General features: G+C 43.2%; 6 protein-coding genes and 1 pseudogene across 12 annotated transcripts in view; 1 reads left to right on the top strand and 6 right to left on the bottom strand.

The window, feature by feature from the left end:
- Positions 1-6,425, bottom strand: part of LOC104816179 (protein BREAST CANCER SUSCEPTIBILITY 2 homolog B) — a 10,592-nt gene extending 4,167 nt beyond the window's left edge. The window contains exons 1-18 of the mRNA XM_019202847.1: positions 6,102-6,425; positions 5,882-6,032; positions 5,405-5,550; positions 4,040-5,098; positions 3,805-3,929; positions 3,564-3,718; positions 3,138-3,260; positions 2,875-3,060; positions 2,719-2,800; positions 2,562-2,612; positions 2,396-2,477; positions 2,196-2,307; positions 2,033-2,104; positions 1,507-1,705; positions 1,250-1,432; positions 731-873; positions 587-649; positions 450-498 (exon numbers count right to left, since the gene is read on the bottom strand). Of these exons, the coding sequence (XP_019058392.1) occupies positions 450-498; positions 587-649; positions 731-873; positions 1,250-1,432; positions 1,507-1,705; positions 2,033-2,104; positions 2,196-2,307; positions 2,396-2,477; positions 2,562-2,612; positions 2,719-2,800; positions 2,875-3,060; positions 3,138-3,260; positions 3,564-3,718; positions 3,805-3,929; positions 4,040-5,098; positions 5,405-5,550; positions 5,882-6,032; positions 6,102-6,240 (3,120 nt within the window). The 5' untranslated portion in view covers positions 6,241-6,425. The remainder of the gene's footprint in view (positions 1-449; positions 499-586; positions 650-730; positions 874-1,249; positions 1,433-1,506; positions 1,706-2,032; positions 2,105-2,195; positions 2,308-2,395; positions 2,478-2,561; positions 2,613-2,718; positions 2,801-2,874; positions 3,061-3,137; positions 3,261-3,563; positions 3,719-3,804; positions 3,930-4,039; positions 5,099-5,404; positions 5,551-5,881; positions 6,033-6,101) is intronic.
- A 96-nt stretch (positions 6,426-6,521) lies between these two features.
- Positions 6,522-8,817, bottom strand: LOC109116791 (annotated as a pseudogene).
- LOC104816180 (PRA1 family protein B5) lies at positions 6,522-9,840 on the bottom strand. Of its 3 annotated transcripts, XR_772242.2 has the most exons (5): positions 9,076-9,840; positions 8,792-8,858; positions 7,555-8,417; positions 6,793-7,416; positions 6,522-6,705 (listed from the first exon to the last, which is right to left on the bottom strand). XR_772242.2 is itself a non-coding variant. In XM_010544877.1 (2 exons), the coding sequence occupies exon 1, from the start codon at positions 9,741-9,743 to the stop codon at positions 9,093-9,095; it is 651 nt and encodes a 216-aa protein (XP_010543179.1). In that variant the 5' UTR covers positions 9,744-9,840; the 3' UTR covers positions 8,737-8,858; positions 9,076-9,092. The 3 variants fall into 3 exon arrangements, 1 of the variants encoding a protein (XP_010543179.1); XR_002024354.1 differs by lacking the exon at positions 8,792-8,858; XM_010544877.1 differs by lacking the exons at positions 6,522-6,705; positions 6,793-7,416; positions 7,555-8,417 and having other exon boundaries at positions 8,737-8,858.
- A 110-nt stretch (positions 9,841-9,950) lies between these two features.
- LOC104816181 (macrophage migration inhibitory factor homolog) lies at positions 9,951-11,271 on the bottom strand. The gene is made up of 3 exons (XM_010544880.1): positions 11,104-11,271; positions 10,383-10,583; positions 9,951-10,129 (listed from the first exon to the last, which is right to left on the bottom strand). Exons 1-3 carry the CDS (start codon positions 11,212-11,214, stop codon positions 10,094-10,096), a joined length of 348 nt encoding a protein of 115 aa, XP_010543182.1. The 5' UTR covers positions 11,215-11,271; the 3' UTR covers positions 9,951-10,093.
- Positions 11,272-11,690: 419 nt separating this feature from the next.
- Positions 11,691-18,315, bottom strand: LOC104816176 (influenza virus NS1A-binding protein homolog). Of its 4 annotated transcripts, none has more exons than XM_010544872.2 (12): positions 17,376-18,315; positions 16,340-16,473; positions 15,832-16,013; positions 15,073-15,705; positions 14,871-14,948; positions 14,188-14,506; positions 13,637-13,836; positions 13,193-13,269; positions 12,967-13,068; positions 12,275-12,464; positions 12,039-12,145; positions 11,691-11,954 (listed from the first exon to the last, which is right to left on the bottom strand). In XM_010544872.2, the coding sequence occupies exons 2-11, from the start codon at positions 16,470-16,472 to the stop codon at positions 12,053-12,055; spliced, it is 2,007 nt and encodes a 668-aa protein (XP_010543174.1). In that variant the 5' UTR covers position 16,473; positions 17,376-18,315; the 3' UTR covers positions 11,691-11,954; positions 12,039-12,052. The 4 variants fall into 4 exon arrangements, with proteins under 4 accessions (XP_010543174.1, XP_019058391.1, XP_010543172.1 ...); XM_019202846.1 differs by lacking the exon at positions 17,376-18,315 and adding an exon at positions 17,031-17,239; XM_010544870.2 differs by lacking the exon at positions 17,376-18,315 and adding an exon at positions 16,568-16,596.
- Positions 17,948-19,504, top strand: LOC104816649 (aldose reductase). Its single transcript, XM_010545579.2, is given in 7 exon segments — positions 17,948-18,023; positions 18,208-18,313; positions 18,406-18,592; positions 18,642-18,713; positions 19,083-19,118; positions 19,121-19,330; positions 19,394-19,504. Coding segments are annotated over 7 exon segments (777 nt in total). The 3' UTR covers positions 19,484-19,504.
- The window catches only part of LOC104816177 (cation/H(+) antiporter 26), a 3,743-nt gene continuing 2,442 nt past the window's right edge, over positions 19,476-20,776 (bottom strand). The window contains exons 6-8 of one of the 2 annotated variants that reach the window (XM_010544874.1): positions 20,492-20,751; positions 19,939-20,406; positions 19,476-19,857 (exon numbers count right to left, since the gene is read on the bottom strand). In XM_010544874.1, coding sequence (XP_010543176.1) covers positions 19,588-19,857; positions 19,939-20,406; positions 20,492-20,751 — 998 coding nt within the window. In that variant the 3' untranslated portion in view covers positions 19,476-19,587. Of the gene's footprint in view, positions 19,858-19,938; positions 20,407-20,491; positions 20,762-20,776 lie in introns of both variants that reach the window. The other variant, XM_010544873.2, reaches the window with a different exon arrangement.

The raw sequence follows: 20,776 nt of genomic DNA, 5'->3' as shown, positions 1-20,776 counted from the left end.
CAAAAACAACTTTTGGCAGACTTGGAATGGTTAGTGGAGCTTAAGCAGATTTTGGACAGCCATTATACTACGCTCGGAAAGTTAGCAGTCGACGAAGATTTGAACGAACGAATTCCAGATCATCAGCTTGAGGACAAGCTGAAACTGAGGCGGGCGGTATTGATAGATGTATGGGTTAGGTAGATTCATTGAATCTGGACTATAGTTAGTATGAGTTGTTTGGGTTGTTACTATTAGTTAGTTAGTAGTCTTGGCTATGAGTAGTTATAAATACAGATTAGATTGGGGGAAAAGGATTTACGCAGAAATTGGAGAAAGGGTTAGGGTTTGTTTGGGGAATGAGAGTTGGGATCCTCTCATAAAACAAGATCATCCAAAGTTGTATTCAGGTTTTCGGTGAGGAATAAAGGCTCGATTGGTGCTGGAAAGTTGAGTTTCAGATTCTGAACCTTAACAGCTTCTCCAACGTATACAATGTAGGCAACGATATCAAATTCACTAAACACATAGAAATATGTTAATCACCGTTTCGCAACGTATGTAGGCAAAAGATGCGAGAAAGCATTGCAATGAGGGATATATTCACCTGGAAAGAGGAATTTTACCCAGATTTGACAAACAGGCAGACTCACGGGGATTTAAAAAAGGCCTTAAAAGCAGAGAAAACAGAATGAAACACATATCAGCCAGATTCAGGTGTATCTGACGAGAAAGCATCTGAACAACTTACTGAAATGTTCGAGAAGCTTCTGGTGACAGAGGCTGCCATCTTGTGCTAGGCCCTCTGGCTTGCAAGTAAAGTGTTTCTGAATCTGAGTTCATTGGTGTTAGTCCCTTGATACTATATATGTGCCCCTCTGTCAGCTCAGTTTTCTGTTTAAGTCGTGAAAAAGATGAGTGTTTACATAATGCATGATATGAAGAATATCGCAATAAATCATCATAAACATTTTGACAGATATAGGATCATAACATCATCAAGTTTTCAACGCTGGGCTACGTAGGTCCTCCCTCCCACAATGTGGACCCGAGCATATACCAGGTCAACTACCAACTCCCACAAGTCCATGATCAGAATGAGGGGAGGGGGTCCATAAACTTATAAGCTATATAAAAATCCCATATTTGGTCAATGCGGAACTATATAATGTTTACAAACTGTCAAAAGACAAATAGAAACGACAGACACTCAACCATCCATGCAACTGTAAAAGCATGGAATGCATAGATATAGGAAATTCGTACATACCTGTTTCTCCGTGGGATTCCAGATGGTTACTATGCCTTCTTTTGGCTTGTGCTTTCCCGAACAATTCCTGCTAGTTAGTCCTACCACCCTGACTCTCATGAATGGAGTGACATCCCTTACACCTAAGCCAGCATCCACCAGAGCTTTTTCTATTGATTTGTTCAGCTCCTTTTGCCTAGCTGCCTAAGGTTCAGGTTTGATGCAATCAATGACTTATATGCTAAACAGTCTCTCAGAGAAGAAAATAAAATCTCTACCTCCAACTTTGCTTTATATACAGTGAAAGAAGTTAATTGTTCTGGACTCATTTCCGCCATAAGGACCTCAGGTTCAGCGGCATTCTCCAGAAGCCTGAAGTTCTTGGCTCCTTCTTCGCTGTCACTTTCATTCTGGCTGTGGAAACCACAGATCCCCCTCTGGAACTCAGATATAAGACCTTCAACAAGAGCTGAACGCCTAAGGCAAATGTCAAAAAGAAAAAAAAAATAATGAGAAAGGCATGAGGGCCATCATGTTCGACATTCATCAGCCAACAAATAGGCTTGAGAAACAAAGCCGGTTGACTAAAGTAGTAGAAAAGCCATCCACATAACATTTTCTTTCGGCCACATCTCCCCAAGGGCAGAGGTCATTTATTGTTTATGCTAGTCTCATAAACCAGCTAATAAGATATCTAAGGTTGTTTTACACAAAAAGAATTCCAGCTTTGTGTTAGATATTCATTATATGTTACTCAAAATGCTGTCTGTAGCTCTGAGAGAAACTCGGCAGATGTAGACTTGCCTCTGGTTGTGCAGCTGAACCATTTTACTCTCAGTTCTCTCTGATCGAACTATGGACTTCCCCGTACTTAACCTGAATGTACCAAGCAAAGATGAGTGCATGCAAGAACTAATTATACATGCGACCAAATTGCATCATCAATCAATATTAAATTTTTATTGACCTTTCCTTGTACAGCATAGGGTATATTCGTGTTATTCCCGCTAATGTTCTAGGAACTAGACCTCCATTGCTCTTTATACAGCTGAAGGACAGAGGGCTACCAACTCCTTTACCTAGAAAAATCATTGAGAAAATAGTGATTATGGGCAAGTAAGATGACTCCTAGGAAGTAGAAAAATGCAAAGCACAGAAAATGCTCACAGAATCCAAGTCGGTCTCCCCAGTGAGCTCTGTGTGTTCCATTAGTGTTCAAGAGCAAATAAATCATATTTTTATTAACTGTCTGAAAACACAATTAAACAACGTCATAAAGAGCCCCACACAGAAACGCTTCAGAAACTTAACCAGAATCCAAGGCCTTAGAAACCTCTAGAGGCGATGTTGGTCCAACCCAGCCACAGAGTCCTGCCCCCCAGATCTTCATGTGAGAAATCAAACATAAGCTGACTGCAGATGAGAGCGCTCCAACCAAATTGATTTTGCCAAAGCATTAAATTTGGACATTGCAGAAATAAAACACTTACCCGGAGCTTCTGCCCTACAAATAATTTTCCAGCATGCAGCTGCTTCGTCAGCCAGACATCAAGAGCCGCATCCATTGCATACCTGTGGGCCAAAAAATTTCAAGATGACATGAAACTAATATACATGGTATCGAGAGCCAGTGAACAACTCCTTACCATCCATCAGTTAGTTCTACTTTCACATTGTTGCTATTATCAGAACTATTTGTCTCCCAAGATCCATCATTGCTCTTCGGATGAATAGCTGATATGCAGAGCACCATCATCGAAGAAGCTGGTGCATCCCCAGCCAGAATTCTCTTAATTGCAGAGCATTGACCATGATTTATTTCTCTTTCGTATCTATGTAAGTAGATTCAAAATGTTATAGACTTTGTATAAGCAAAAACACACTGATTTGTTATGTGTGCTCAAGATACCTGTATTTTAGCTCCTCAAAGACATTGGGGATTGTCAAAACTTTTCCAGCGCATTTGGCTGGGTAGTATTTCTCATAACATGCAAGTTTCCAAACAACCCACCTGTAGTGATTGGTGACCCACCTAGGACACAAACACTGAAAATCAATGGATATAAAGGACAGCACATCTCAATTACCATACAGTTGAAAAAATAGATCTGGATGCAAGACATCGATTTTTGGATACTGGATGGATAAATATTAAAAATTTTAATTTGAGGCAGAGAATGAGATCGACCCAGCCAAAGACCACCCATGAAGTGCTTAATAATTGTTACTTGCTTATCAAAAGCAATGAAAACTACTAGCAAGATATGATGACAGACTTTTTCTCGTGTGAAGGAATGAAAGTAGGCAATGCGACAGTTCCAGAGATAGAAGTTACTCTCTAGAAGCATGTTGCAAGGAAGCACCAGATTCAGCCAACATTTGGAGAAAAGATTCAACCCCAATCATGTTTGGGCCACAAGTATCACAGAAAACATAGTTATCTGCATTACTTGATGTGATTCTTCTGACCTGGTCGGGCAAATGATCTAACTGAAATCACACAGGAAGTTGAGTGAGAAGGGACATTACAAAAATTGTATAATTCAGAAACAAGCGCACTACACAAAACACGAAACCTTGGCCTCAGTTGAGGGATGCATTCCAAAATATTCCTTCATAGATACTCTTTGAATCCTATGTGGGTATCGAGTAGATATAACTCTTTTGGAACATGGATTATCCGAAGATACAACAGATAAACCTGTCAAAAGAAGGATAGCGCAAAGAATCATGAAGGACTAGCCAAATAAATTCACATCCAAATTCCAGAAGATTTAACCATTTTTTATTAAAAAAGAAAAAAGATTTTACCACTTGGAGCATGCTGAACGTTTTTCCTCAAAGGAGTATGAAATATGGAGCTCCGTGGCCTTTTAAAAGGAGAAACGGAAGCTGTACGGCCCAATCTTTTCTTTTCGTTACTGGCTTGTTTATTGTGGTGGGACCCTTCCCCAGATCCCCGCTCAACGGGGACGCTTTGTGCACCGGACTGCCCTTTACTGGCTTGTTTATTGTCTGCATAAGCTGTGCTACTGGAATTTGTTATATCAGCAAGTGCCCGGTCAGCTGGTCTTCCAAATTGTTTAATTCTTGAGCTGAAAATGATTTCCTTGGAATTCTTTACTGAAAAATCTGACACTGAAAGCTTGTTGCGCAATAGCTCCTGCATGGCAGGCCCAGTAACATTCAGCGCACAATCTTTCTCACTGGCAGCAGCATCAAACTTCTTGATTAAATTACTCCCTGTGGTTAGGTTTCCTGGATTAACTAAAGATCTTAATTGCTTGGAAGATGACTGTGGAGGAGATATAGATGTGTGTTTGTTGCTTGACTTTCCTTGATGATTAAAATACCCAGAGCTGCCACTTCCATTGTTTATTGTAATATCATCTGATCTCTGATCATTTTGTGGTGTAAAGAATTTGTCATCAACCGCTACATCTTCTAAGAAATTTCCCAACTCAGGATCCCCTAGAAGGTTCCTTGCACGTTTCAGTGCCTCACTTGAAACTGACAATGATTTGCCTCCAGCAGTACGAAATTTTATTGGAGGCACCATTGAACTTGTATTTAAAACTTCAGGTTGCTTCCTTGACAAATCACCCTCATATAGCTTAAGAGTACCTGAATGACTCAGAACTGATGCGGCATCAGACTGTTTTCGAGTTTCCAACCCAACCAACCGATGCTGCTTGCGTGAAGAAGACAAGTCCTTCACATGGTTAAAGCCATTCATATTGTCTTCTTCTAGTCCTAGCAATACCTTGGCTCTTGCAAAACCAGCACAAGATACACCTACCTTCTTCCCAGAACCCGTCTGAAAAAACGAGTTTGTGAAACCTAATCTGCTCTCTCCAGCAAGAACCGTATCTGCACAAATGTTGAAGCTTGGTTAACATACCAGCTATTGGGCAATTTCCAGCTCTAATGCCAGTCCCTTTTAACAAAAGGCTAATGGAAATGGTATGTCAAGTTGTTATAGCCTACCAGCTGATTTCAGCTGAACTTTTAATATTTATGCCCAGGATGGTATCTCTACCAAATGCAAAGTCTAACAAACTGACATGTTTAATGATTTACACGAAATTACTTAAATGTTGAATGGAATGATACAAAGTATATTTATTGCTAAAATTATAGCGCAAAAGATATGATAAAAGGAAAGGGATAACAAACCAGAAAGAGCCATATTATCATCTCCAAGAACAGACAAAGCTTTGGTGATAGAAGATTCTTTCAGTGGGACGGATTTCCCAGAGGCTGTTCTGAATAAAGGCAAAGCTTCTCGTGGAGCTTGGAGTACCCTGTACGGTGCAATGGCTCTAAAGCGCATTAAAAAAAACAGGAAACACTAAACAGAGCCATCTGAAGGCGGTGCTAACAAGAAATGAACCTATTGTTTCAGGTGCAAGTAGCCATCGTTCAAATAAGAACTGATGTAGAGAGATGCGAACAATATGGAACTCATTTAAATGATAGACACTATTATCAAAGTGTATGGTCATTGCATGACAACTGGAAATTGCAAAGAGACGCAGACCATAATTTTATCCAAATTATATCCAAGAAAGTAATGAACCACTCGAGAATTTCTACACACATTCGGTTAACAAAACCCGATTCTGGTTCTGAAAAATATCCATAGCCAATGACGCACCTGAATTAGCAAACTTATCGTCGGCAAGAAATGACATGGCTCTAGCAATGGAAGACTCTTTTAGGGCAACAGACTTCCCCGACCCGGTCCTGAACATGGGCAATTCCCCAGACACCGCTTCTTCAGGATCTAGAAGCTCCGAGCATCCTGCATTACAATGATAATTAGCTTGGGTACCAACATCACAGAAGAAGGGGGGAGAGCGGGAGGGGTGACCTTGGAGCAATAGATCAGACATGGAAGGAAGAGGAGCAGCAGAGAGGGAAGAATCGGAGTCAGACAGGATGATACGGCCACCGACTTCCCACCGGAAACCATCGATGCCGGCGCCGGAGACAATCTGCCAAGTGGACATTTATTCCAGAGTCTATAGGGTTCCGTGACGTAACTAAAACCTCGGTGGTGCTCCGCGATTACGCATGTATGTAGACTCTTAAGCTAACCACGCGAGAAACCGGAAACTGGAATGTTCCATCTCCCAAATCAGAGAAAATATGGAATAGAAGAAGGCGGGAAAGTCAGAGAGAGGACAGAGAGGGGCGATGGGCCCACGAAGACTTGGACTTATGAGAGCCTCATAAAGGCCTGTGGGCCGAATACGAAAGAAACCCTTTCGATTGATGACGTGGCGAGCTATTACGAGTAATTGGAATTCATTCGAGAATGAGCTTGTGGAGCAAGGCATACATTACTTGTCTAACATCGAGATTAGTGTCTCACGTCTCGGCGCTCGCATCATCCAACAGAGACCAATACATAAAAAATTCAGACAGCTCTTCTTTTATCTTCCACACAGAAACAACCGACTGTGGTGTAGGCACTGCCACAATGCGGAAATCCAAGCATTAGCCAGCACTCAAGACCTCAACATGAAACATCAAGATTCGGGGGCAATTCATATATATACCTGAAAACTGAAAAGAGGTGGCCGGGCTCCCATCCGTCATTCAAAGCCATCGCTTATTATTCACCATCTTCCTTTCTGCACTTGGATCATTCTTGGTCTTCAGGATTTCTATATGCTAATGCAGCAGAAAACGTTAGTGAGAACCAACTATCTTCTTCTATCATACCACGAACCAACATCTTATAGTAGAAGAATAGATGCAATGAATCGTTCCAACCAACCCCTACTCCTGGGATAAGATGTCAGCTTCAGTTTGGTCTATTGGATAACTAAACAGGACAGAACTCTGTATCGATAGTCTAGTAATGTTAACCCATTTGAATCTCAAAGTGTTCCATGGACAATAACCTTCCTTCTTCTTAAACCAAACCAAACCATGCCATATCTACTTGACCAAGTCTAACACCTCTCCTCCCTGGTTAACATTCCCCACTCCATAATTCTGCTCAAGTCTTACTTCCCTATCGCTCAGCACCCATACAAACCCTCCGCACATGTCTATTTCATTCAACTAAATGCTAGATGACAATAAAAATCACCTGACACCACAAAAAAAATCAAACCAAAGGAAATTCATTGCTCCATTCTGGCGACCCTGTATCTCAACTTCCTATTTTGATTTTCCTGCAAGAAAAAGATAACATGTTATATAAACAATTTCCTCGGTCCATTCACAGACAGCACCAAAAGAGAAGCAAACAACCTGCGACATCGTATACCGGACAAACCCACGTGAATTCTTAGCTTTAAACGATTTTGTACCTGTTCAAATACCCTGGCCGATCTCTTCTCAACATGTCAAGCTACGCTCTCCATCTTGATGAGCATCCTTTCGTACAATTCTTCCAATCCGACGGTGTAGTTCGCAGCTTCGGCTCCCATCAGACGACGTAGATTTCCCACCTGAAACCCTTCTGCTAATGCATTGATTTCCTTCTGATCCTTAGCCGCGTGCTCCTTCGCGCTCAAGGTCCCCTCGTCTTGGTCCTCGCTCATGGGCAAGCTCCTCAGTTCGCGGTTCAAAAGCGGAAATGCCGAATTTGGGCCAAACGTACCGTAATGTCCACGGAACCCTGGTCCGATGTTTGACTATATTGACCGATTTCGACTCCAATCGCTGGTTAGAGGAGCGCAATTGGTACGTCCGGTACTCGTGCGTGTGGATGAATTGGTGCGCCGATGGCGTGGTGAAAAGGAAAAACACGCACGAGGCCAAGTTCGTGGTCTTAGGGTTTTGGGAATCCTCGATCGGGAGGGAAAATTGAGATGAGAGAGATGATGCGACGCCGAATTCTCGCATCGAGGGTCGATTAGCGGTTTTCCGGCGCGATGAAAACCAGCCGAGCAGGTGATCCGGCGGCGGTCGACTCGGCCAAGCGGATCATAGAAGGAGAGGAGACGCTCATGTCTGAGCATAGAAAGCTGGTGGCGGTGGCGACAAGTTGAGAGGACGAAATGGCGGAGGAGGAACTCGACGAGAACGGTTCCGCCGGCGAGTCGTCGGAGAGATTGGAGCAGAGGGGCCAATGTGGGACCTGATATGGCGATTCTATCGAGAGGAAGATTGTCCATGGCGAGAAACGAAAGCGACGCTCAGAGGGATGACCAAAAGTAGTAAAATTACTCTGCAACGGAGTGCAAGAATCAAGATCAAGGCTTTGGAGTGAGTTTGATTCTTAGATAGCTATTTCATTAATATAGTTTTCCAAATTTTAAAACCCAAAAACCTTGCATTGGAAGCCCAAAATCTTTCTATAGATTCGCCAATCGCGGCATGCGTGACGTTTTCTACCCACGCTAAAAACACTAAACAGCACGAATGTTACTTCTCATTCGGCTGTCGGCATTGTTTTCTTTCTGATTCTATAATATATATATATATATATATATATATATATATATATGTGTGTGTGTATATGTATATGTGAGGGCTCACAAATACAATCATTCTAAATTTCGAGCGTATCAAAAGTTTTATAGCAGATGGAAAAATACATACAGCGATGAATCTGATGGCAGTGCCATCTAATTCCTTCCTTCACGGGCACTCTACATTGCAATAACCTCTTCTCTTCCACAACACACAAAGGATCACAAGCATTTGCCAAAAAAATAAAAATAAAAAAATCAAACGAGAACGGAGATTTACAAGGACAATTGATACGACTCTTCTGATCATATGAATATAAGCAATCATTGTTTCCCTTTTCATCTAATGATCCCTGTTTGTTTACAAAAATTTTCAAAATAAAAAATCCGAAGCGAATTTATGAGAGCAAGTACCAGAGATCGTAGCTGTTTTATATGACGGAACGCGCCGGATAAGCGGGGGTTGCGCCGGCGCCAAGGAGGGAGAGGAACCCCATGGCTGCGGGATCTTGTTCTTCCAGGAAGAGATCATCCGTAACCCTAAATGCGCCATGGACGCAGACCGCTGCTACTCCCACCATCACAGCTGATATCAGCACGGATCCGACGCTGGTGAGGAAGATCAGGAAGATGCTCGTGAGGATAAGCCCACCGAGAGTCTCTCGCTCGGAGAATGTTCGGCCGAACAGGACGAGAGGCTGATCGGAGGGGCGAAAGAGATAGAGGAACATCCAGGAAGCGACGATGAAGAGGAGGACGAAGAGAGAGAAAGGATGGTTGAAGAGAGAGAAAGCAACAGTCAAAGCGACGACGCAGGCGTAATTCACCCTGAAATAGGAATAGTTCTTCCGGAACCGATTCGCCGCATCGGATAGAGACTCCGGCCTGGCGAAGGCGGATCGGTCGACGAGCTCAGTCCACGGGCGCCGGCGGGAGAGGCCACTACGGATTGACTCAGCGACGCGGCTAACGACGGCGAGAGTCGACTGAGGTTGGGATTCCGTGGTGGAGACGGCGGGAGGACGAGTCGATGCGGTGGCGCCCGTATAGATCGGAAGCACCGGATGAGCCTTCGACGCCATGCGCTCTCTCTCTCTCTCTCTCTCTCTGGATGAAGAAAGGATCGGGAGATATATGGAAGGAGAGAGAGTATAGCGTGAAGAGGAGAAAGAGAGGGGATATCGCGCCCGAAAGCGTGGGGGGGACGGTGGAGAGTAATATTTGTACCCTTCGCCTTTGGTTCCAAAACAAAGGGCTGGGAGAATTGAAATAGGAAATAATATTCGAAATAATTCTCAAGGAGAAGTTGACCAATAATAAGAATGGAAATCAGCACAGCGAATTGTCTTTGGGAAATAGCACCACGTCATACAACAGGGAGGCTACAACGCAATATCATGCACATTTTACATCTAATGTGACAAGGCTTGAGCTAGAAGGTCGATCCGTTCCAGCCGAAGAAGGAACCCTGCACAAGTAAGGAAAACCCCATTCGGTTGATCAGGAAAGCTGAGGTAGGAAAACCCCTACACCACCTAGATGGGATGAGAGGCACAAACCAAAACCTGAACAACAATGGCAGGGGGGTCTCATCTGATGTGACAAGGCTGTCTGGTTTGGTACGAACGTCCTAAGAGATTGCTCATGATGAACTTACACAAAAGGGTTGTTTCTATGCGTGCAGACATTGTGCATATTCTTGGCAGAGAGGTGGCTTTTACCTTAGTGTCGTAGAACTTGAGGAAGAATCGAGATTTGGGCACTGACAACTTGGTCTCCAGAATGGCAGAAATTGCGGCGCTTAGCTTCTTGTTCACATCTGGGTTAAGGCCACCGATAGACACCAGCTCGCCATAAGCTGCAGGCTGCTCTGTTCCACCAAAAGCCATAGGCACTGATCCCTTCAGCACAATCATCACATACTGCAAAAAATTAAGAGCAACACGCATATAAAATGATGAATATTCTATGATAACACCATCCAACGACTTCAAAAACCTAAACACACACACACACACACACACAAAACAACCAAGCGAATTTCAAGACAGACCTTTTTCACATGAACAATACCAGGTCAAGAATGACCTGAACGTTGGAGGCTCCGACGCATCAGATACAGATAAGATCTAAAATGTTTTTCTGTGACCCGTTAACATTTCTCGCTCGTCTTTATGAAATCCAGAGAACAATATCGACAAATCAAGTAAGGGAACGCTTGAACTCCAAATCAGCATCTAAAACTACTTAGGGTTCACAATTTCAGCGAATAAAGCTACCTGAGATCCCCTGAATCACTACCTAGGGGGAGAAAACGATTCATCGAAACAAACAGCAAAAGCACGTACACCGCGTAATCAGAGAAAATGCAAAACAGAAAACAAAAAAGAAACGAACATAGAAGAAAAGGATTACAAGTTGAAGTTGGGGAGAGGATTATACGTTCTCAGGCTTGCCGATGATCTTGGCGACGGTGGAGGTAGCTTCGGAGAGAATGGAAGAAGTATCAACGCCGTCGAGGCTGGCGTTGGTTGCGATGTTAAGGCACGGCATTTTCTCTTTTCCTCCTCTTCTTTCACTTCCAGATTCTCCCTCTCCCTCCCCTGCTCCATCACTCATAATATGATATATCTTCGAAGGCCCTTTTTGCCCCTTATGGTTACTCTTAGGTTCAGAGCCCATATTGTTTGGCCCAACAAATAAAATACCCAACAGCATATCCTATATAACTATGGGCAATTAACCACCAATTAGCCGGGCCTATCATCAGAGCCCACATTTATTGAGACCGGTGCCAGAGGCCATATGTTAAACATGGATCCCACGGTGGTTGGAAAGTCAAAAGAGCGATGCTCCTTCCAGGAATTCGTTGAGTTTGTTTTTTTCAGTGTAAGCTAGTCTGAATCGTCGATGGCGTGAAATCCACCGAATCACCCTCTCACCAGACCCTAGCCTCTGTTGGGTCACTCAACACCTCCGACGACTCCGTGATATCGTCGGTGTTAGAGCCCCCGACTCATGTTTCGGCCGCATCTCTCCAAACTCGACGCCCGTTGCCAATACTTCAACTGAAGTTTTTTTTTTTTTTACAAAAGTCTGGCGCTGTTCTTGGGCAGAGACAGAAGTATACAATTCAAGCAATCTCGCCTTAAGAAAACCAAAGCACAAGCCAAAATTTCCGGCTAACTGGGTTTGACTCCTGAAAAAGTGTCTCGACATCCATTGACAAGCCGGGAGCTATTACAATAAAAAAAGCTTGTAACCCCATCATGAACTGACGACTGCTTCCCCTGCTACTCATTGGTAGTACCATCAGGATGTTAATTCCTTCTGCAAAAAAAAAAAAAAAAAAAAACAGAGGAGAAAAAGAGCTCTACCAGTTAAGGGGTCTTCACTTGGCAGCAATTGCGGCCAGAAAGCACCGCCTCCCAATTGATGTTTGGACAACGTGTTTCCATCCTTCCCCCTCCTTGAAGCACTCCACCTGTCAAAGACATTCCATTACTGAGAGCTTCTGTTCATCTGAATCCCAAAACAAATCCCTTAGGATTGACGATAGAATGGTGTTTTGGATGTTTATGTTGGTTTTCTGAGTTAAGAAGAATGAACGTACACTGTCTAAGATGTCATCTTCTTTGTCCTTGAGTCCTCCAATGACGTATATCGAGTCTTTCACCACTGCGGCAGCTGAATATCCCCTCATGTGGTTCATTGGATCTCCAGCCATCCATGCCCCCTTTCGTGGATCATATATCTCCACACTTGAAACCATTGTCTCACCGTTGAAGCCGCCAATCGCATATCTGCAATAAATGTGAACAAATTTTACCATCCCATATTGGACAAGTACGAAATTGGTTGACAACTCATAAATCTGTGGAATGTTCCTCGAGATTTGGTAGTAATCTTAGTGTATCACATGAATCCCTTGCCATTGATCCGGAAACCAACCAACACGTAATTTCAAGAAGATAGAAATTTTTTAGGGACGGAACCTCCATAGCCAAACTATAAATGATTCCAAAATCAGTGTTAAGTCCTCAGCGAGGCTACACAGAAATTCATGTCCCATAAGTCATAAATGCTATCCTTAAAATTTCCAGTAGATGACAATTAGTAGCGGCAACAGAATTTACTAATTGCCCTGGCGGTTGGTCTAACACAAATACACAAATGAGAACAATTCTAATTGTGTTTGATTATTGTATAGACTATATCATTTCATAGTTATCTCCTCCGGTTGTGTGCGAAGGTTTGGCAAGGGAATAAATACACAAAAAGAAGCAAGGAGGAAAAGAAACTCACAATTTTTCATTCAAAAGAACAAGAGAGTGGCAGCCTCTTCTTGACTTCATAGTTGCTATTCTTGTCCATGAGTGCTCTCTAGGGTCAAACCTTTCAGCTGTACTAGAAGAGTAAGAAAAAATTCTCACCAATTTGGTCTCGCTAGCAAAGCATTTAGCACCAAGATTTATTACATAAAATGATTCGAGCGACGAAGAGAAGGAAGGAAGTTGCTTTATATTCTTACTTTAGGTACTCGTTACCATCAAATCCACCAACAGCATAAATTGCATGGCTATGTTCAGCAGTTGCAACAGCAAATCTCTGAAAACACAAAAAAAAAATGATCCAGTCGTGAGAAAATGGCCCAAAGAAAAATGAAAAACTCAAGATATTCTCTCAGCACGGCTAGTAGCTTAGCGAAAGCATAAGCATAGTTAAAAATATTTTTTTGTGGTAAAACCCATACCCAAAACATTTCAGCCTTATTTGACCGGTAAATAGCCCTTAAAAACTGAAGGAACTGAGTTTCAAGGGTATTTGGTCAAATTCCCTTAAACTTCAAACAATCAAAAGAACTACTTCAAAGGTCATATCGCCCATAGCTGCCATCAGGCAGACTCCGCTCTTGTTCTTCTGATGCAGATTATCTACGTCAATCTAACATACTTTGATCCGGCAAATCATTTACCTTCTGTTGCATCGATTTTGTTCTGATCCACCTCCCGATGTCTGGATCAAGCATCTCAACATCTGCGAAAGAATCTACCCCATTCCCGCCCCCAATAGCAAATATTTTTCCATTCAAAGCAGCTCCACCTAAACAGCCTTTTTTCTCATTTAAGGGAAGGTACGTACTCCACTGATCGCTAGACATGTCATATGATTCCGCTTCAATAGAACAAATAAAAAGCGAAAGGAGAAATCACAACGAGCAGCAGAATGTATCATGAGCAGTGCAGAGAGGAAATCTAAGTCAGATTTGACTCCACTACATCTTCCCTTACAATCTTGTCCATTAAACTCACTGAAATCATCTGGTCACTTGGTTTTAGATAATTTTATTTAGTTCCTTCCCCCTTCCCAGGAGAACTGTGTAATCTTCTAGTTGGTCGATGGGATAACCAGCATATTTTTGTGATCCTTTGGCTGCCAAAGATTTTTATACATGCTGTACATATGGTTCCGTATAAAACAATACATTCTTTTTATCAGGATAGAAAAAGAAAAGGGAAGAATTACCTGTGTCATACCACTTGTGACTGTCTCCACCCCCTATCATGTAAATTATACCATCTAATTTTGCGACTGCAGCATATGAACGGATGGATCTCATTGAGTTATGAGCCTTCACTACATTCCTGGATGGAAAATATGAATGCACTGATGACAACCAGGATTCACCATCATATCCACCCAAAAGAAGCATTGACTCCATAGGGTCGCCCAGCGAGCTGATCACAGACACCGTATCACTAGTTTTACCGTTTAGAGAACCCGGCGTGGATTCCAGCATGTTGCAGCACATTTGCAGTCTTTGAATCTTCTTTTCCGCTTCATCCTAAAATGTCAAAATAGAAAGGAAATGTTGTATGATCTTTCCTGAAGGTATACACAGCCGAAGTCTGAGCTCAGGTTCGAAATGATAAATGGCATCAAGTCGTACACAGAAGACTAGAAATGAGAGAAAATAGTGTAAACTGGTAGAATAAATTGATGAAACATTTACATGAACATAACGTATAATCTTCGAACATGGGCATTAACGTATAAGTTAATGCCCATGTTCTTCGTCAACTATGCAAGAATTCCAACATCATTTTTCCTTCAACGGAGCAATGTTTGCCATATCCAACATATGCAAACATAAGTAGAATCTCGCAGGGGAGGAGGCTATGATGATCAGCAGTAAATTAAGCTCTTACCAACTTCTCTTCCAAGTGACATATCTTCGTACTTTGTTCTGCTCCAAGTGCCCTGAGTTCATTCATCTCATGCATCAACTGCACAAAAGAGATGACCATGATGTGAATCCACGTATGCTGTATGCATATTCTCTGGAAAGGAAGATTTTGAGAGTGCTTACAATCAGATTCCTAGCATAACCAGATTTTGATCCTCAAGTACCTGATCAATGACAGACCAAGAGTGAGATGGGACAGAAGACCTGTCTTCAGCTTTTTCCTCAGAGCATGTTTGCTCTTGTAGAGTATCTCTGTCCAGGTTCGCATAAGCTACAAGGTTGGAATGTTCAACTGCTTCCATTTGAGCCACGTATCCATGCTCATGTCCGAGGGTCAGATCCTTCAATTTCTCAGAATCCCTATCATTTTCTTCAGAGTTCTGTGCATCTGAATGATTTCCAGAGATAGAGTTGTCTATATCGAGAATTGAAGCAGTAAATAAGGAGTCAGGTTTCCCACCAGAATCGGCCACCTCTCCCAAGCTATCTTCTAGTTCATTCATAGAAGGTTCAACATGCATGGAGACCTCAGGCCCCAAAGCAGCAACCTTAACCACACTACTATCCTCTTTCGTTTCACTCGAGGAATTTACACGAAAAATGGGCCTTGACTTCGTTGTATGAAGGGAAGGTCTAGGTGCTACCGCAAAAGAAGCTAGCAAACAGATCAACTTATTTGTCTGAACGTGATCTAGCTCAAACCAGAAATGGTGAGGATTGAAGTAGTTATCCGCAATTGCTGGTTTGAATATTTCCTCTGTAAGGGGTTCGCATTGTAACTGAACACGGATTTGAACCTTGAACAACACAAAACAGCATATATATGTCATGGGTGTTATCTTGCAGTGACAAGTTTCATGCGTCTTGAATGAGTAAAATCTACCAAACATATTCATAAAAGATGAAAAATTTCTTTGAAGTACCTGTGCTGGGTATGATGTCCTTTCAGAACCATTAGAGGTCCAACCGTAGGGGTCAATATTCAACTGGCCAGAACCAGCAGCCTCAAAAATCCCATGAAGTTTCCGGTCAGAATAGTTGAAAAGAAATAACGGCAAACCGATATCAATCTTCCTTACATATGAGAAGTGGTTATAGGGTAAGCCTGTCAGAATTATCAGGCAAATCTCTTGAATCATAAGTACATAAAAAACAAAGAAACAATGGGCCTAGAGTGCTAATAAGACACCCAGGAAGTTACCAATTATTGTCATTATAGTTATAATGCTATACACTATTGCTTGCAAACCAGACTCCAACCAAAGGTACCGACACCAGTAAAACATAGTTCCAAACCAAATTGCATCATCGTAACATGACAACTGACGACGAACGACAGAGGAATAAACAATTTTGTCCAACAGCAGCAGAAATGGAGGAGATTAAACAGAAGAAAGAAAGAAGCGTCCCGGCATAATCTTGAAGACTCACCAAAAATCTGTTTTGATAGACACTCTTTAATGGTGGTATGTTTGCAACCAAATATTACACCACCGAGCTGACTTTTCAGAAGGTTTCTGCATGATAAGCTGCCAAATGTCTGGTTTCCCTTGCCCTGCCTCATCCTGCATTGCATTGGAAGAAAAGGGTTAGACCGCCGACGATCGACAGTGCACCTAGAAATTCAGTCCTCTACAGTTTGAGGTCGTATATGCTAACATATAGGAAGGCATGAAATCAGAACAGATGCGATGCCAGGTTTTCGTACAGGTAGCCTTTCCATTGAGCTCAGCAATTATCAACCCTAGAAACGGTGAGAATGTGCCTTTCTAGACTAAGAACAGGGAAAATCTTCAAACACGAGGTGTGTGGTACGTTTTACCGACAGCTCGAGGAGACAAAACGTGCTTATCTTTTGGGTAAATGGAACCAAACATGTTTCATCCAAAGTTATAAGATCATAAAACGATTTCCGACTAGAGATTAAGAGATTGGAGTAAAATGATCAAACCGGTGGCGAAACGAAGTAAACGCAAAGTTCAAACGAACAAACAGTACAACGCGAGAGCACTGCACTCGCGACACTGCAATCCAAAAGAAAAACGAAAGCGGAATTCTCAACCTTGCGCAGCGAAAAACTTCACCGCATTATCTCAGAACAAAACCAAATGAACAAACATACCATCAAGAAATTCTCTTCGAGAGAGCAAGAGACAGGGGAAACGATACATATATCATTTAAAAAAATTCCGCCATGAAAAGCGGAAAATCGGCGGGGAAAGACCCAGCGCTAACCCTAACACAGCAGCATTCTAGTCAAAAACGGGAGAGAACAAACAATGTCCGAAGGAAAATATACGACGAAGCAAGACACAACCACCGATGTATAAAGAAAACGATAAAACGACGGAACAAAAAAAAAACAAACCAGAGAATCCGCCATGAAAACTCGACAACAAACATAGGTTTTCCTTTGGGGCTAACTCTAACTCGACTACAAACTTAGGAGAGAGGGAGAGAGACGTACGCCGCGTAGATGATGATGGGGAGGGAGACGAGAAGCTCTGCCTTCGGGCCGAAGAAAAAGAAATCTCTAAATATGGTGATTCACTGCCGCTTGCATTCCCCTAAATCTGATTCATTCAGCCACTCGAAACAATTATGAAGTATTCCTCCACTTTAAACAAATAAATATAATTCAATGTAGGTTTTCTTTTGGGCCTAACATCATTGTATATGGTTTTTTAAAACAAAAACGGATCCTAGTGGTTCCCAGATGCAAAGTTGCAAATTTCCCCTTTTATATTCTTATTAGCAAAAAGTGAAAAGGGAAGAGAAAAAGACTTGTAAAAGAACCAAAGACAATCCTTGACTCTCTGACCATTAAGTTCTGTCTGGTCAAACTAACATCACCACTTTTTAAGAGATGCTAAAAAGCCTAAAATTATCATCTTTTACATTGGATTCTTTGATATATACATATACACATGTATATGATACTGCTGTCCTGTTTCATGTATAAGCTCTGCTAAAGATGTATTATTGTCTACGTAATTCATTCGACTCCCTCTGTTCCTAGACACAAGAAAACTGTGAGAAATGAAGAAATTGAGTGAAGGGAGACGTGTCGGCGAGACACAGCACTCTCACACGACTCCACCGCCACGGTCGCCACGTGTGCATCGGTTTCCAGAGACTCGGGACCTGCCACGTGTCTGTCGGATAGAGTTTATAAGGAATCTCGATTCGCAGGAAGAGGAGAGCGCGAAAGAAATGTTTACGCCGGAAGGACATAAAACGGAGTCGTTTCGGCTGATGAGCGGCCACAAAATCCCGCATCTGCATCTGTGTTGTGTAAGGGTGTACCGAGTTATCTCCTGAAAGGGTTCGTCCCGCACTGGAGAATACCCTCCAGGAGCTCCAGTTGGAGTACCTGGATCTCTATCTGGTATCTCCCGTTTTTTAGCAGGATATTACTCCCTAAGGTGCTGGTTTTAGCGATTCTTGATCTGTGCCCAATATTTGTGTCGAGCTGTGGTGGTGATGGTGATTGCCAGGTTCACTGGAGCAAGCAGGCCGCCTGGGGTGGAGGACATACTTGAGTTCGATATGGAGGGGGTGTGGAGAGAAATGGAGAAGCTTGTAAAGAACAACCTAGTTAGGGACATCGGACTATGCAACTTCACCATTAAAAAGCTCAACAAGCTTCTCAGTTTCGCCGAGTTGGCCCCTTCCGTTTGCCAGGTGGGTTAACGATGTCGGTTTAGATCATTGAGATCTTGTTGGCCTTCAGATGGAAATGCATCCTGGGTGGAGAAACGACAAGGTGTTGGAGTTCTCCCAAAAGAATGGGATCCATGTTACCGTGAGTGCTTTGTACAAGGATCTTGTTAGTCGTCCCAAATTTGTTTTATGTGGGCGTTGATATTAAATTTGGGAGGGGCTCTTAGATGATATGAAAAGACGCCGAGTTGGCCCCTTCCGTTTGCCAGGTGGGTTAACGATGTCGGTTTAGATCATTGAGATCTTGTTGGCCTTCAGATGGAAATGCATCCTGGGTGGAGAAACGACAAGGTGTTGGAGTTCTCCCAAAAGAATGGGATCCATGTTACCGTGAGTGCTTTGTACAAGGATCTTGTTAGTCGTCCCAAATTTGTTTTATGTGGGCGTTGATATTAAATTTGGGAGGGGCTCTTAGATGATATGAAAAGACGATATAAGTTGGTGGGTGCAGGCGTACTCACCGTTGGGATCACAAGAGGGGGGGGGGAGAGAGATCTAACACACGACCAGACAGTGGATAGAATAGCGAAGAAGATGAACAAGACACCGGGGCAGGTGCTGGTGAAGTGGGCTCTGCAGAGAGGGACGAGTGTGGTTCCGAAATCATCAAATGCCGACAGGATCAAAGAGAACATCAGAGTCTTCGACTGGATTATCCCTGATCTCGACTTCCAAGCCCTCAGCTGCATCCCCGACCAGGTCTCCCTTTCTCTCTGTTTTTTTTTTCCTTCGTTTTCCATTTTTTGACGGAATTGAGTGCAGAAACGAGTAGTGGGAGGGGAGGAGCTATTCGTGAGCAAGGACGGCGGTCCCTTCCGGAGCGTGGATGAGTTATGGGATCATGAAGACTAAACCAGACAACGATGTTTTGATATGTGTCCTAGTGCGCATGTTTTGTAATAATAATAAATAAACAAAAAAGGTTGTAAACAAAACTAGAGCAGAAATGGAGATGATCAGAGACGATGCCGGGCAGAGAAGTGATCGAGCATCCCCTCGACAACCATGTGCTGTTGCTGCACCGCCAGAACGGAGGCCGTCAGCGAGAGATCCTTGGAGACCAACAAGTCGGCAACCTCTCCCAACTCACCCATCTCACTCCACATCGACAATCCCTTCAACAGCGGAAACCCCCCTTCATGTCTGATCCCCACCATTATCAGATCGTACTCATCTCCTTCCTTCCTCAACGTGTCCACGAGCCCAGTCACGTCCTCCACCATTACCTACCACACGCTTCATCTTCTCACTTTCGCGCACATATATATATATATATATCATAGATGATGATGATGTTCATTACATACCTCGCTGAATATGACGTTCTCTTTGTCGTCGGCTTGTTCTCGGAACCTATCGATGGCTTTGACGTCGAGCTGTCTCTGTATGAAATCGTCGAGTGGGATGTGGTTATCTTGTTCTACGAACCTCAACACGCGAAGACCCACGCTCCGGTGACTGGCCATCCGAGTGGCGAGAGCGAGGGTCTCCCGGTCATCAGCTCCGCCGAGGAATATAGCACAGACATTGACCCTCACATGTCTCATGGCAGCGAGTCTCAGATGGGGAAGGTTGCCCCTGTCTACTAGGATCGCCACAGAGCAAAGGGAGTTCTGGATGACGTTGCTGCACAGGCCTGGAACCGAGGTGTCAGCCTCGAGGTCCAAGGCCAAGATCACAAGGTCCGCGTCCTTGTCAAACGCCAAGGCGCATACATCCTCATGCATCGTCTTTCTCGGTCCAATTGCCGTATAGCAATCCAATGACACGTTTTCCTAGAGACCCGTGACCAAAATATTTGAACTTTATCTATGTTTTTTTTTTGCTTGGGTTACAAGTAAGAAGAGTAGAGTAGAATACCTTGTTCTTGCGGAAGAAGTTGAGGAAAGCATTGACGATCTGGTCTCTGTGGTCAGAAGAGGTCAAGGGGTTGGGATCGACTTGGTGGTGGATGAGTTGAGGGACGGTGTCGATCTCGAGCTCCTCAAGGTTCAGAGTGAAGATGGAGAGTGGAGAGCTTCGGGATGGACGAGAGAGTTCCAAGAAGCTGAGAATGGAAGGGACGGTCTCGTGATGTGCAAAACAGGCGAGGATCCTGAGAGGAGTATTGTGCTGGCAATGCTGAACCGTCCGCATTCGGTAAGC

This window comes from Tarenaya hassleriana, unplaced genomic scaffold, assembly GCF_000463585.1.
Source record: "Tarenaya hassleriana unplaced genomic scaffold, ASM46358v1 Cleome25, whole genome shotgun sequence".
In the NCBI taxonomy this organism is placed as follows: domain Eukaryota; kingdom Viridiplantae; phylum Streptophyta; class Magnoliopsida; order Brassicales; family Cleomaceae; genus Tarenaya; species Tarenaya hassleriana.
The sequence above is the reverse complement of the archived record's forward strand: the minus strand, read 5'-3'. Positions and strand labels throughout refer to the sequence as shown.

What these genes read in the sequence shown, in the direction of transcription:
- LOC104816180 (XM_010544877.1), bottom strand. Translation starts at nt 9,743, where the DNA reads ATGGCGTCGAAGGCTCATCCGGTGCTTCCGATCTATACGGGCGCCACC.
- LOC104816181 (XM_010544880.1), bottom strand. Translation starts at nt 11,214, where the DNA reads ATGCCGTGCCTTAACATCGCAACCAACGCCAGCCTCGACGGCGTTGAT. An exon ending in TCATCGGCAAGCCTGAGAAC is followed by an intron (nt 10,584 to 11,103) that starts GTATAATCCTCT and finishes AATTTTTTGCAG; the next exon opens with TATGTGATGATTGTGCTGAA. An exon ending in TCAAGTTCTACGACACTAAG is followed by an intron (nt 10,130 to 10,382) that starts GTAAAAGCCACC and finishes TTACTTGTGCAG; the next exon opens with GGTTCCTTCTTCGGCTGGAA.
- LOC104816176 (XM_010544870.2), bottom strand. An exon ending in TCTATCAAAACAGATTTTTG is followed by an intron (nt 16,014 to 16,339) that starts GTGAGTCTTCAA and finishes TAATTCTGACAG; the next exon opens with GCTTACCCTATAACCACTTC. An exon ending in GGACATCATACCCAGCACAG is followed by an intron (nt 15,706 to 15,831) that starts GTACTTCAAAGA and finishes GTGTTGTTCAAG; the next exon opens with GTTCAAATCCGTGTTCAGTT.